This window comes from Nomascus leucogenys, chromosome 19 (assembly GCF_006542625.1).
Source record: "Nomascus leucogenys isolate Asia chromosome 19, Asia_NLE_v1, whole genome shotgun sequence".
Classification (NCBI taxonomy): Eukaryota; Metazoa; Chordata; class Mammalia; order Primates; family Hylobatidae; genus Nomascus; species Nomascus leucogenys.
This window is the reverse complement of record NC_044399.1, coordinates 53,800,248-53,814,324: the sequence shown is the minus strand read 5'-3', so window position 1 is coordinate 53,814,324 and position 14,077 is coordinate 53,800,248. Positions and strand designations below refer to the sequence as shown.

At 41.4% G+C, this 14,077-nt stretch overlaps 1 protein-coding gene across 1 annotated transcript in view; it reads left to right on the top strand.

The window, feature by feature from the left end:
• The window catches only part of LTBP1 (latent transforming growth factor beta binding protein 1), a 440,637-nt gene that overhangs the window by 60,057 nt on the left and 366,503 nt on the right, over positions 1-14,077 (top strand). The window contains exon 3 of the mRNA XM_030799969.1: positions 13,312-13,609. Coding sequence (XP_030655829.1) covers positions 13,312-13,609 — 298 coding nt within the window. The remainder of the gene's footprint in view (positions 1-13,311; positions 13,610-14,077) is intronic.

The following is a 14,077-nucleotide window of genomic DNA, read 5'->3' as shown; positions in this document are numbered from 1 at the left end:
GAATGGTTAAATGTGAGAAAGAAAGAACAAAATGGTAGCATATTGTGCTTGACTCAATGAGAAAGGCTGTTTTAGGTTAATGTAAAATTCCAATAGTAGAAAGAAAATTCTATCCCACATACAAATGTGACTTGCCTCTCAAGAGCTTCTTTGAAGGTTATTTTGGAGCGTGTGGGGGATGAATTTGGTGCATAGGGTAATAATAATTGACATCTGTCTCATGCTACTCTGAACCAGGAACTGTCCCTAAGTGCTTTGCATGTATTAATTGATCTACATATAAGCGCTCTTTGTATTATTTCCATTTACAGATGAAAAAATTGAGATGTAAAAAGATAATAGAAACAAGGCCACACAGCTAGTCAGTGCTGAGCTGGGGCTTGGTTTTGACTGTCTGGCTTCAGTGGACTCTGGCTTTTAGCCACTATGTGACACTCGCTAATCAAAGTAAGTTATGTTTTCTTAGTCTTTTTTTTCTCTTTATTTTGAAACCAAGTTTCAGATGTTGATTTGCAAGTTGGCAGTCATTTCTGTCTTATAAAGCTTATTTTTTATTGCCCCAGTTTTCGAAAAAGCTTTTCTTGTTTAACATTTTTGGCTGATGAAAATAAAAGTCAACTTTTCAAACAGATTATACGTGTTGATAATAGTGCTAGTCATATGAACCATTCATAGTATGTTAAGAATAAGTTTCAAAGTAAAAATAATGTAAGTTCCAACATAGTACATTTATCATATAGTCAAGTGAATAGTACTCTGTCTCACGTATTGTTTAGATTGCAGAAATTACAGCCCTTAAAAATTTAAGTATGTTTAAACTAGCCCTTAAGTGAATTAACATTTCTTTTTTAAAAAAAATTATTGATTTTTGCCAAACAATAAAAGTAATAACAGACTGTTTTAGAAAATCTGGAAAGTATAATATGGTATAAACAAAAAATTAACACTGTGTGTAATTTCACCACTTATACGTAGATGATTCATGTTAGCATTTAAATCTATTTGCCTTCCAGCCCTCATTCATGCATTTACTCCTTCCACGATTACTTGTTGATTATCTTCTAGGTGCAGGGCAAAAGCAGCAACTAAAATAGTCTTTCTCCCTGTGGAGCTTATACTTATTGGAAGAAGCGGACAATGGCCAGATAAATATGCAATATGATGTCAGGTAGGGAAAAGTGCTTTGAAGAAAAGCAAGGCAGGGTAGGAGAATAGAGGCACAGGGGCTGCTGTTTTGGGAAGGGCAGCCCCCAGAGAAGGCTGAGTGATTTTAGGAAGGGAGCCTGTGACTGTCTGGGGAAGGACATGACAGGTGGGGACACAGCCAGTGTAAGGCCCTGTGATGGAAGCAGGCTTGGTGTGTCTGGGGACCAGCAAGCAAGCCAGGGTGACGGGAGTGTGGCGCTCAAGGGAGTGCTAGGAAATGACGTGGGGGAGATGGCAGAGGTTTGCAGGCTATAAGAATAAGGGCTTTGCATTTCATTGAGTGAGGTGGAAGCCTTTGGAGGCTTTGGCGCAGAGGAGTGATGTCATCTGGGTTTGGTTCTAACAGATTCCTTCTGGTTGCTCTGGTGAGAATAGACTGCAGGGGATAAGGTGGCTGGGAGAAGGGTTTGGGGGAGGTGGTGAGAAAAATGGTCAGATTCAGGATGTCTTTGAAGTAGGGCTAACAGGATTTGGAGCTGCATTGGATGTGTGTTATGATAAAAACAAAAGAGTCACATATAGTGATAACTTGGTGTTGTGGGCTGAAATATTGCCCTTCCCTGATGCACATGAAGTCCTAACCCCCAGTACCTCAGAATGGGAGCTTCTTTGGACATAGGGTCATTGCAGATGTAATTATTTAAGATGAGGCCATACTAGAGGGTGTGTATGTGTGACGTAATCCAGTGGACTGATGTCTTTATGAAAAGGGGATATTTCAGCATAAGCATATAGAGAGGGAAGATGTGAAGATACAGCAATAAGGACATCTGTTAAGCCAAAGAACGCTTGGGGCTACCAGAATCTAGGAGAGAAGGATGAATAGATTATCTTTCAGTCCTCAGAAGGAACCAGTCTTACTGACATCCTGATTTCAGACTTCCAGCCTCCAGAACTGAGAGGTAGTAAATTTCTGTTGGTTAAGTCACTCATTTTGTGACACTTTGTTATGGCAGTCCTAGTAAACTAATACACTTGGTGAGCAACCTTGTGAATGGCCATCCCTTTTAAGGCAGTGAATGCCAGGAAGGAGCAGGTCTTAGAGTCTGGGGTGGATGGAGGGGACACAAGACATGCTAAGTTTGAGAAGCCTGTTAGATACCCACACGGAGGCGTCAATGAGACCGTTGGATGTGGAAATCTGGAGTTCCAATGAGAGGATAAGGCCAGACATCTAAATTCGGGCACTGAATGAGATCACCAGGAGAAGGGTCCAAGGATCAAGGAGGCCCTGGGAAATTTCGACATTTGGAGGTTGGGGAGAGAAGGACGAGACAGGAGACAGAGCAGAGGATGGCAGTGAAGTGGGAGAAGGCTGGCAGGGCGTGGTGGCTCAGCAGCCATAGGGGGAAATGGGGAGGAAGAGGAGGGACCAGGTCTCTGTGGCCAGCATGGCTGTTGGTCAGGAATGGAGAGGACCAAGAACTCCCACTGGATTTAGCAGCCTGGAGGCCACTGATGACTTGGACAAGAACAGATTCAGTGGAAAAGCGGAAAAGTGGATGCACAAGGCTGATTGAAGGGAGTTCAAGAGGAAGTGGCATTACATCATAAGCATTATCCCATGTCATTAAAAATCTTTTTCAACCACAGGCTGGCTAGGAAGAATGTATGGGTGTGTGGGGGGGATGAAGAGAAATTGGTTAATGAGCACAAACATACAGTTAGATAGAAGAAAGAAATTCTGAGTTTGATAGCAGAGTAGGTGGCTAAAGTTAACAACAGTGTATTGTATATTTCAAAATAGCTAGGAGAGAGGACTTGAAATGTTCCCAACGCATAGAAATGATAAATACTCGAGGTGATGGATGCCCTAAATATGCTGACTTGATCATCACACATTCTCTGCAAGTAACAAGATATCACGTGGACCCCATAAATAGGTACAAATATTATGTATCAATTAAAAAAACTTTTTGAACATTGTTTTTGATGACTGTATCACATTCTAGGATTTTAATCCTTTTTTTTTTTTTTTTTTTTTTTGAGATGGAGTCTTGCTCTGTCATCAGGCTGGAGTGCAGTGGCTTGATCTTGTCTCACTGCAACCTCCGCCTCCTGGGTTCAAGTGATTCTTCTGCCTCAGCTTCCCGAGTAGCTGGGACTACAAGTGCACACCACCACACCCAACTAATTTTTGTATTTTTAGTAGAGACAGGGTTTCACCATGTTGGCCAGGATGGTCTCGATCTCTTGACCCCATGATCTGCCTGCCTCGACCTCCCAAAGTGCTGGGATTACAGGGGTGAGCCACCGTGCCTGGCCTAATCCATTCTTTACTTGTTTTATGGGTGGGATGGTTCTAACTTTTACCACTATATTGGTTGTGATACTGCAGTGGACATATTTGCATACAAAATTCCCTAGATTAGGAATGACAAGACACAACAAGATGATTATTTTTAGGGCTTAAAAATATGGCCAGTCGTTTACAGAAAGTCTGTACCAGTGTACACTCCTCTTGGCACATAGGAGTGGGCTTGTCTCACTGCACAGCTCCCCTCCATGTATTTTTGAATTGACCAGAACATCCAGATGGTAGGGGTTATGGGCTGAATTTTGTTTCCCCAAAATTCTTCTATAGAAGTCCTAATCCCCAGTATCTCAGAATGTGACTGTATTTGGAATTAGAATCTTTAAAGAGGTAATTAAGCTAAAGTGAGGTCTTTAGTGTGGGCCTTAATCCAGTATGACTGATGTTCTTATAAGAAGAGGCAATTTGGACACAGAGACAGACACAGAGGGAAGAATGAGTGAAGTCACAGGGAGAAGACGGCCATCTACAAGCTAGAATGACGCCAACTCTGGTGATGCGTTGACCTTTGACTTTGAGCTTCCAGAATTGTGAAATAATAAATCTCTGTTATTTAAGCTCCTGACTCTATGGTACTTTGATATGGCAGCCTAGCAAGCTAGTACAGTGGGCATTTAGTGTTTTGTTCCTGATTTACAGGATGATGTCTCTGGTGGTTATACTAAATCATACTGGACCTGCATACTAGACACATATATTTAAGAATATATTATAATTTATCCTCCCAAACCTGATCTCTTATGAAACATAAATCCTGAATCAGTGGGGTCTATTCCCATTTTGCTGCTCTGTGGCAGATTTTAACACTAACATTTGGCCTGGTCCGTGTGTTATTTATTTCTCTCCAATTTCAGGTCTCCTGGTTAAATTCATGGTCTCAGGGAGGTCTTTCCTAACTCCCTGACCCCCACTGTGATCACCCCCCATCAGGCACTCCTCTTCTCTTTCAGAAAGGCTGGTAATAGTTATAATTACTTTCCCTGTGGGGTCTCCCTGGCTGGGTTGTGAATGCCAGGGGGCAGAGATGATGTAAAAACATCATCTCTGCTTCCAGTTCTAGCCATAGGGCGTATGACAGTGCCTGGTGCAAAATTGAGCATAGAATTATCCCTCAGTATTTTGTTGAATGAATAAGGCATGGGTCAAACTTGGCAACTTGCCCAAGGGCACAGAGCTGGGGTGGAGTAGGGGGCTACACACTCAAATCTCTGTGACCCCAGAGCATAGCCCCCTCTCGTACCTGCCTGCTCATCAGTAGAGAGCTTGGGCAAGGAGGTGTGTAGTCACATTTTTTGATTTTCTGTCTTAGGCTCGGTAGTAGCTCCTCAAGGAAACAAACCATTTCTAAGAATTCTTTGTATTCTTTATGGTCCCTTGAATATAATAACTCACAAATATTTGCCAGTTGTCCAGTTAAGGCCCCCATATTCTTCCTTCTATACCTTTCTTGTTATGACACGTAGCTGTATGGTGATGCTTTTTCTATACGTCTTTCCTCTTGGACTCTGATCTCCTTGAGAGCAAGAAATTTGTCTCCATCTTTTATCTGCAGTTCTTGGCACAATGCAGGCATTTAAGAGGGGGCTCAATTGGATGAATAAAGATAACATGGATGGGATTAAAATAAATTTAAAGATTATTTAGAAATGTATTGTCTTCCTTCGAATGAACTCTAAAGGTAACAGTTATAACAATATGTGCATAATAGTTTACAGTCTGCAAAACCCAAGATTTGTCAAGAATATGTACTCATCATACATATATACTAGCATGAATGCACAAAGTAAAATTATACTATTAGAGAAGGTGCTTAAGGAATGAATGGCAGTGAATAACGAAATAACGTGTTTTAATTCACCTTATCAACACTTTAAAAGCTTGTAGTATCACTTTATAGTTCTAATTTTGAATGGCTGTTAATACCATATTCTACTCAACCTTTATGGTTCTTTTAAATTTTTTCTTGGCACAAATAGCACTGCTGTGGACACCTACATATGTGTATGCCCAGTTATTTCCTTTTTTGATTATTAGAATAAATTTCTAAAAGTGAGGCTACTGAAATATTTGAAACATATTGTTAAACTGCTTTCTAAAAGGCTTGTACCATATTCCTTACCTCCTTTACAGCACTTAGTACTAATATTTATATTTTCTAAAAAATTAGCCATGATGTATCTCCTTGTTTTAGTGTTCATTTCTTTTGATGACTTTGTTAATTTCGACATTACCCTATAAGTTTATTTACTAATTGCATTTCCCTCTGTCTAAATTATCTATTTCTGTTCTTTTTTCATTTTTTGATTTTGGTCTTCCTTTGTTAAAGGCAACTTTTATTAATTTTTTTTATATAATAGCATTTTTAGAAAAATTATTTTCTGTGTTATTTTTTCCCTTTTGCTATTTTAATTAATGTTAAATGCTTATATACGCTAAACTGTAGTTAGATATTTTAACTTTTTCTTTTTTTTCTTGAATGCCTGTGATTAAAAAAAATCATAAATGGCAGTAATAAGATCAGAAACAATCCAGGAAAACTGCTGGTTGTTTTGTATTACGTGACTTGTGATTTAATTATGTTATATTCTGTGAGTGCTTTTACAGCTATTGACGGTATTGGGAAAAGTCTGTTTGGCCCCAGCTGACCACCTATTTTAAATTACATCACATGGCTAAAACCACTCCTGCTGAGCTTAGGTTTAGAAAACTTCAAGCTTCCAGAACACAGCTCTTGGGGAACTGGGAATTCTGGGCCTGTGTACTTGACATAAAGGCATTAAACTCCTGAATGAAACATGAGATTCTGTACCTAGCCTTTGTGACTTGTAGTCCCTATAATTTTTGCTATGCTCAACTATCTCGTTGGTGAAGTTGTTACTCGTAAGATTAGAAAGGCAAATAGGGTAGGAAAATAGGGTGGAAAGAATGCTTGTGTGACTTGACTGTCTGACTCAGAGGGAAGAGAGAGAACAATGAAAGCAAACACCCATCCCTCACAGGTTTCAAATAGATTTTCATAAGGATGAAAGACCTGTAAAGATTTATTAAATATATTGGTGATTGATGGGCATGGTTCACGTATTTAGAAAATTTCATTATGTGGAATTCTTCATTATTCCAGAAGACTGGATAGAAAAGGCATTGGGATGTTATGCTAATTTTTTTTTCTCTTTAGGGATTTTGGAGGAGGCTGACCCAGAGACATTTGCAACGAAACGACAGCACTTATTTGGGTTTGGTACAAGGAGCAAGCAGACAGACTAGACCAAAATGTGTGACCTCATGCTATATTTCTTGTGATCTGATATCACTTAGTGTTATTGAATAACTTCAAAGGGCAGCTGGGAATTACTGTGAAGACACACACAGCAAAGCAATTTCTCACCTGCTGTCTCTGATCACAGAAGACACAGTTAGACTCATATTTCTCCCCAGGACACATGCGGTAGACATGCTGCAACTTGTTTGGAGAGAAAGGCAAGGGGCAGAGAGTCACACTGTTTTGCACTGTGTGGACTGAGACAAGTTTTAAATATAACTAAGGGTTACTTTTTTAGAATTAAAAGCAGTAGACGCTGAGCTTCAGGGCATGGGTTACTTCCTAAAAATACAATCACTGAACTTTTAAAGAACTCTAGGATCAGCTTGTCAAACTGGAGTAGATACAAATGCGAAAGACACCTGAGACCCTTTAGTACTTGGTGCGCAGATTGAGAATTAACTCAATTTTGACCGTTTCAAATGATGAAAATATTTTCAGAAGACCAACCTGGTAGCCAGGATGGAGTAGGGTTTTGTTGCTTAACCTGCTCACCTAGATCTTGATGTCAATGGGCTTTCTGCAAGCCCACTATCTGAGTTCGTCGCTGTCTTGGTGGCAGTTTTGGCCACTTTTTTTTTTTTTTTTTTGAGAGATGGGGTCTTGCTATGTTGCACAGGATGGACTCAGTCTCCTAAGTGCCTACAATAACCTCCTAAATGTTATGCCTCTTGTGATGTTCTCTTCTCTTTGACCTTGACCAGTTTGCTTCACTGTCGCTACTCTTCAGAGTTCTTCTACAACACATTGGATCTGGCTTCTGAACCTGTTTCTATCTGTAACTATAATATAAGGTTAAATGTCACTACAGACTTTGTGTATTTGCAGAGTTTACTTGAATTTAATTTTGATGGAAAAACATCTGCTTTGAAGGATTGGAGACTGCTTGATTGAATAAATCACAAATCAAGTCTGGAAGTATAGATGTTACCATGTAATGAATTAAGAGACCATTGGCCATCTTTCCTTTATAGACGTCCTTAAATCCCAGCATCATTTGGGAAGTAGTGGCTCTATGTTTGTATCAGTCAGTCAACCAAGTGTAGGCTCCTATCCCAGGCTACAGAAAGTTCTGCATAAGCCACTTAACTGACCTCACAGCTTATAACCTAGTTGTCAAATAGGAGAGAACTGTAAGAAGTTGACTAGCATGTGGAATGTGAATGATGACAGTGGACAAGAGCCAGATGGTACAAAGGTCATGATAGGGCTGGGTGAGTGGGTCTGTTAGTCACTTCTCACACTGCTATAAAGAAATGCCTGAGACTGGGCAATTTATAAAGAAAAGAGGTTTAACTGGCTCATGGTTCTGCAGGTTGTACAGGAAGCATAGCAGCTTGTGCTTCTGGGGAGGCCTCGGGAAACTTCCAATCATGGCAGAAGGCAAAGGGGGAGCAAGGCACATCACATGACCGGAGGAGGAAGAAGAGAGAGAGTGGGGAGGTGCCGCACACTTTTGAACAACCAGATCTCAGAATCACCCACTCACTCACTATTGCAAGAACAGCATGGATGGGATGGTGCTAACCCATTAATGAGAACTCTGCCCCATAGTCCAATCACCTCCCACCAGGCCCCACCTCCGACTCTGGAGATTATAATTCAACAGGAGATTTGGTAGGACTCATACCAAACCCTATCAGTGGACATTTGGGAGAGACTTCATACAGAAGGGTGGGAGAAGGGTGGGCTTGAAGCATTGGAGGTTTTCGTTGTTCTCATTGGATTGAGGGGCCTGTGTTCCTGCATAGGGCTCCCTCTGTGCGGAGACAAAGAGGTGGGAATCCCAGAGGACGGGTGAGCTTCTGCAGGGGTAGACCAGTGAGAAGGGGGGTGGAAAAGGGGGTTTGGGTTAGATGTAGATGGCCTTAACATTTACCCTTGGTCAGCTAAAATGTGTGGAAAGTTTTTGAATGAAAGGGAAAAAAATGATTCAAAGAGTAGCGTTTTAGAAGACTAGTCTGTCTGCAAGCCTGGATTAGGTTTTTGTTCCTAACCTACTACTTTTCAGACTTGGCTGTATATTTCAGTCACCTGGGGAGTTAAAAAAGTACTGAAGCCTGGAGCCCTCCCCCACTAGAGATTCTGATTTAATCTGTTTGGAGTTAGGCCTGGGTTTGGGGAGTTTTAAAAGTTCCCCAGGTGATTCTAATGTGTAGCCGAGCCTGAGAACCACCGCCCAACCCACTGATAAGATCTTGATATAGCCTCCACTCAGCATCCAGCTGAACCACAGCACAATGCTGGCCAGGAAAAAGCAGAATTGACTGAATGGGAAAAAAATAAAATTAAATTAAAAGGTACTTCTGGCTGGCTGGGGGTAGTGGCTCATGCCTACAATCCTAGCACTTTGGGAGGTTGAAGCGGGCGGATCACCTGAGGTCAGGAGTTTGAGGCCAGCCTGGCCAACATGGCAAAACCCTGTCTCTACTAAAAACACAAAATTAGCTGGGCATGCATGCCTGTAATCCCAGCTACTTGGGAGGCTGAGGCAGGAGAATCGCCTGAATCTGAGGGACGGAAGTTGCAGTGAGTCAAGATCGCACCACTGCACTCCAGCCTGGGTGACAGAGTGAGACTATGTCTCAAAAAATAAATAAATAAATAAAAAAGGTACTTCTGTGACAATATTTATAATATTCCACATAGTCCAACACCTTAGTTATAATAACAGTTTTCACGTAAATGCTATGAATTTTTGCATTGGCCATGAAGTAGATGGGGACAAATGTGTAGACTTTTGGAAATGTATAGACATGGAAAATGACATCTAAACTTGCAATAAAAATGACAAGATAAAACACTTTTATCATAGCCAAGAATTCAATAGCCTTAAAGCAATTATAGCATGAAAACTTGCAAGTATAAAAATATAAGTCCTCAGAAGCTTGCTGCTGGAAGACCTGTTTCCAAATGTTGTGTGTCAGTGATTCTCAAACCTGAGTGTGCATTGATGTCGCTTGGGAGGGCAGTCACTGATTGCTGGCCTCCAGTTTCAGATTTAGCAGGCTTAGGGCAGCCCAAGGATATGTAGTTTCAAAGTTTTCCCAGGTGATACTGCTGGCCTGGGCACCATACTATGAGAACCACTGATGTTTGCTGCCATGTAGGAACCACTACTGCATGGGTCCAAATATTGTAGGAAAAAGGGCTTGATAAATGTGATAGAAGGACATGAGTTTTGTTTGTTTGTTTGTTTTTTTGAGACAGAGTCTCGCTCTGTTGCCCAGGCTGGAGTGCAGTGGCGCAATCTCGGCTCACTGCAAGCTCTGCCTCCTGGGTTCATGCCATTCTCCTGCCTCAGCCTCCCAAGTAGCTGGGACTACAGGCGCCCGCCACCACACCCAGCTAATTTTTTGTATTTTTAGTAGAGACGGGGTTTCACCGTGTTAGCCAGGATGGTCTCTATCTCCTGACCTCGTGATCCGCCCGCCTCGGCCTCCCAAAGTGAAAGTTTTGCTTTTTATGTCAGATGAAGGGCTTCTCTTGGGAGTTAGGGAATTTGTTCTCCTCCAGTTCAGTCCAGCCCCTCCTCATCTGCATGCTCTAGGGGGCACCTGTCTGAGTCTAGGTAGGGTAGGTAGAAGAGAAAATTGTCTTTTCATTCTCCTAATTGTCCTTTTAAAATTTACTACAAAGGGTGTTATTATACATAGCCGTAATTTTATATAACATGTTCTTTATTTTTCTTCCAGTAGAAAATATTTGTAAGTTCAAAGTATTTTTTTAATCTTTTATGACTGTCTCCCCACCCCCCTTACCCTACCACATGAAAAACTTGAAGAGTTAAAACAAATTGCTAACCATCATGTCTTCCTTAAAACAGGTTCTTGCGGCTCATTCTTGGTAGTATGTTGGAGGATGTCAGTCCTTGGCCTCCACCTAGGTGCCAGCTTTTGCACCCAACAGCCTTCCTGGTAGAAAAGACATTTGCAGTGCACCTTGGGCGGGAGGAGAAGCGGAAATCATTCTCAGATGTTAAAAAGAAACATGTTTCTAATTGAAAGCATGACGAGAGGGCACATGTGAAAGTGCCTGGGTGGTGAGCTCAGGCCGAGGCACAGCTTTGAAGGCCCAGCTCAGTCCTTGCTGTGGCCACTTCTGTTCTCTTGGGTGGATCCCATTCCCATTCCTGTGACATTCCAGAAATAACCATGGCTGAGCAAGGACCCAGGGCAGCATCTCAGATATAGCAACACAGTTTGCTCAGTTGGTCAGGAAAACTCTGATAGTTAGAATTCTGAATTCTAGAAACAGAGCTTTTGAATTAGAATTCTAGAAGCACAATGTGGGAACAGCCTTTATTCTCATATCATGGGGACCATTTTAGAACAAATCGCTGCTGTGCTCCTCATAACCCCCCAAACACGCACAAGTGCAGAGGCCGAGGTTAAGTGGCTTACGCCAAGGTCACCTAGGGAGCTGGCTCCATTTTTTTTTTTTTTTTATAGAATCCTTCCCAACTTTCTGAAAACTTGTCAGCTTGGTATTCTGACACCCAAGGGCCATTTTAGAAAAATCATTACTTGCTGTAATGAATAGGCATCATATTGTAGAAATATGGGAAAAGTATCTTCTCTCTTTTATAGGAAATCAATAGGTTTCAAGGCTTTTAGGTCCTGGTCTTTTGGATCTTCATAACTGAGTCTTATAACTAAGTCTCCTATTGTTCGTTTTGCTTGTCTATTTTGTAATTGCTTTGTGGACTGAGGCTTGTATTGAACTTTATGGGAGACTTGATAGTGTGATCTGCCTCAGGACCAACAGTTTATGTAAAAGGTGAGCTGACAGCAACAGGGCAGCATAATAAATGTATTTGAACAAATAAAGAAGGGACTGAAGGAATCATGGTCGTAAGCTTATGACATTATATAGTAAAACTTAAGTCAGTAGCATGTACATGTACACTTCTTTTTTTTTTTTTTTTTTTTGAGACAGAGTTTCCCTCTTGTCCAGGCTAGTGTGTGGCACCATCTCAGCTCACTGTAACGTCTGTCCTCCGGGTTCAAGTGATCCTCCTACCTCAGCCTTCCCAGAACTGGGATTACAGGCTCCTGCCACCACACTCGGCTAATTTTTGTATTTTTAGTAGAGATGAGGTTTCACTATTTTGAACAGGCTGGTCTCGAACTCCTGACCTCAAGTGATCCGCCCAGCTTGACCTCCCAAAGTGGTAAGATTACAGGCGTGAGCCACTGTGCCCAGCCAGTAGCATCTAAACTTCTAAGGGACCTTGCCTATCATAAAACCTACTTACTCTACCAATGACCCACAGCCCTGATAACTTCTTTTTTTAAATTTTTAATTTTGAGATTGGGTTACATTCTGTTGCTTAGGCTGGAGTGTGATGCCGTGATCATGGTCACTGCAGCCTCGACCTCCTGGGCTCAAGAGCCTCCTGAGTAGCTGGGACTACAGGTGCGTGCCACCATGCCCAGCTAATTACAATTTTTTTTTTTTTGGTAGAGACAGGGTCTTACTATGTTGCCCAGGCTAATCTCAAACTCCTGGGCTCAAGCGATCCTCCCACCGTGACCTCCTAAAGTGATGGGGCTTACAGGCGTGAGCCACTGAGCCTGGCCTGATAACTTTAAAACTCTGCTTGGTCATGAGTGTGGTGATTCAGAGTACATACATCCTTGCAAATAGGAGATGAAGAAGTTCTTTTTGGTTGCCTTTCATTATTAAATTAGGAATGGTGCCTAGCACACTGGATTTTTATACGAACTAGCAGGTGTATTTTGGGTGACTCTCAACCATTCTGCCCTTGGTTTTCTCATTTTCTCTTATGTCAAAGAGTAGATTGGACTAAATTTCTGACACAGTCTCTCGAAGATCTGATAGCCTATACAACATGAGGTCTGTAGGAGAGCACTTTTTGGAGTTGGGGATTGGACTGAACTTTTGTTTTTTGCCAAGTCTTGGCAAAAAATTTGGCTTAAAAAATTTTAAATTAAATTTTAAGTTAAGTGTATATTTAAATTTAAGCCACAGAACATAACTTTAAAATAATGGCAGAGCATTTTCTTACGATTTTTCCTGGATTTTCTGATGCGTTTCTGGGAGGCAGATACAGTAAAATGGTTAAGAATGATAGCTTTGGAGCTGGCTCACTTGGTTTCAAATCCCAGCCCTTCTACTTAGTAATAATTATATGATGTTTAACAGATCACTTAATCTCTGTTTCTGTTTTTTCATCTGTAAAGTGGGCACAATAAAATATCTACAGAACATGTTGCTGGGGGATTAAATTTGTTTATATATTTTAGAACGGTGCCTGTCACATAGGAAGCCATTAATATTAGTTCTCTTCCCGCTCCTCCACCCAGCTGCCCCCGCTTCCTCCTTATGAGTGTTTGTGTGGTTTTTTTATTGGAGAACAAACAACCTGATGCTACTGTTAACCCTTTGGAAAAATTAGAAGTTTACAATGTTGTTCTTCAAAGCTGTGCCTTCTGTTGTCTTTCTGCAGCTAGCTGTGTTCCGCCATGTCAGAATGGAGGGATGTGTCTCCGGCCACAACTCTGTGTGTGTAAACCAGGGACCAAGGGCAAAGCCTGTGAAACAATATCTGCCCAGGACACCTCGTCACCAGTCTTTGGAGGGCAGAGTCCTGGGGCTGCCTCCTCGTGGGGCCCTCCTGAGCAAGCAGCAAAGCATACTTCGTCTAAGAAGGCAGACAGTCTACCAAGAGTCAGCCCTGTGGCCCAGATGACCTTGACCCTCAAGCCGAAGCCTTCAGTGGGACTCCCCCAGCAGATACATTCTCAGTGAGTGTTTTGAACTTTCGTTTAGTTAAGGATCATCTTAATGACTCTCTTGGATGCCTTGCTTTAAATCACTGTCCCTTTCCTGCACAATTTGCAGAAATCACTTGGATAATAATGTTTTTCTTTCCTTTCTTAAGGCTTTACACATTAGGCTTACACATGGAGTCTCTTAAAAATATTTGACGTGTGTATTTAGCCTCTGCAGGAAAATTTACCATAAGTACAACCCATGGCAACCATGAGGATTATAGGGATCAAGACTGGAAGGGAATGATTAAAAATAGTTATTTGTGATAAAGTTGTTAGTTTAAAAATTCTGTTTTTGAGGGGGGAGCTGCTTTATCAAGTTTTGAAATAATAATTTAAAAAAGTAACAGTGTTATTTTTAAAGTTACCTGCAGAGAAAAGGTAAGAACTCAGCTTGCAGAGAAACTGCTCAAATGAAAGGGAGTCCTTGCAAAGAGAGAA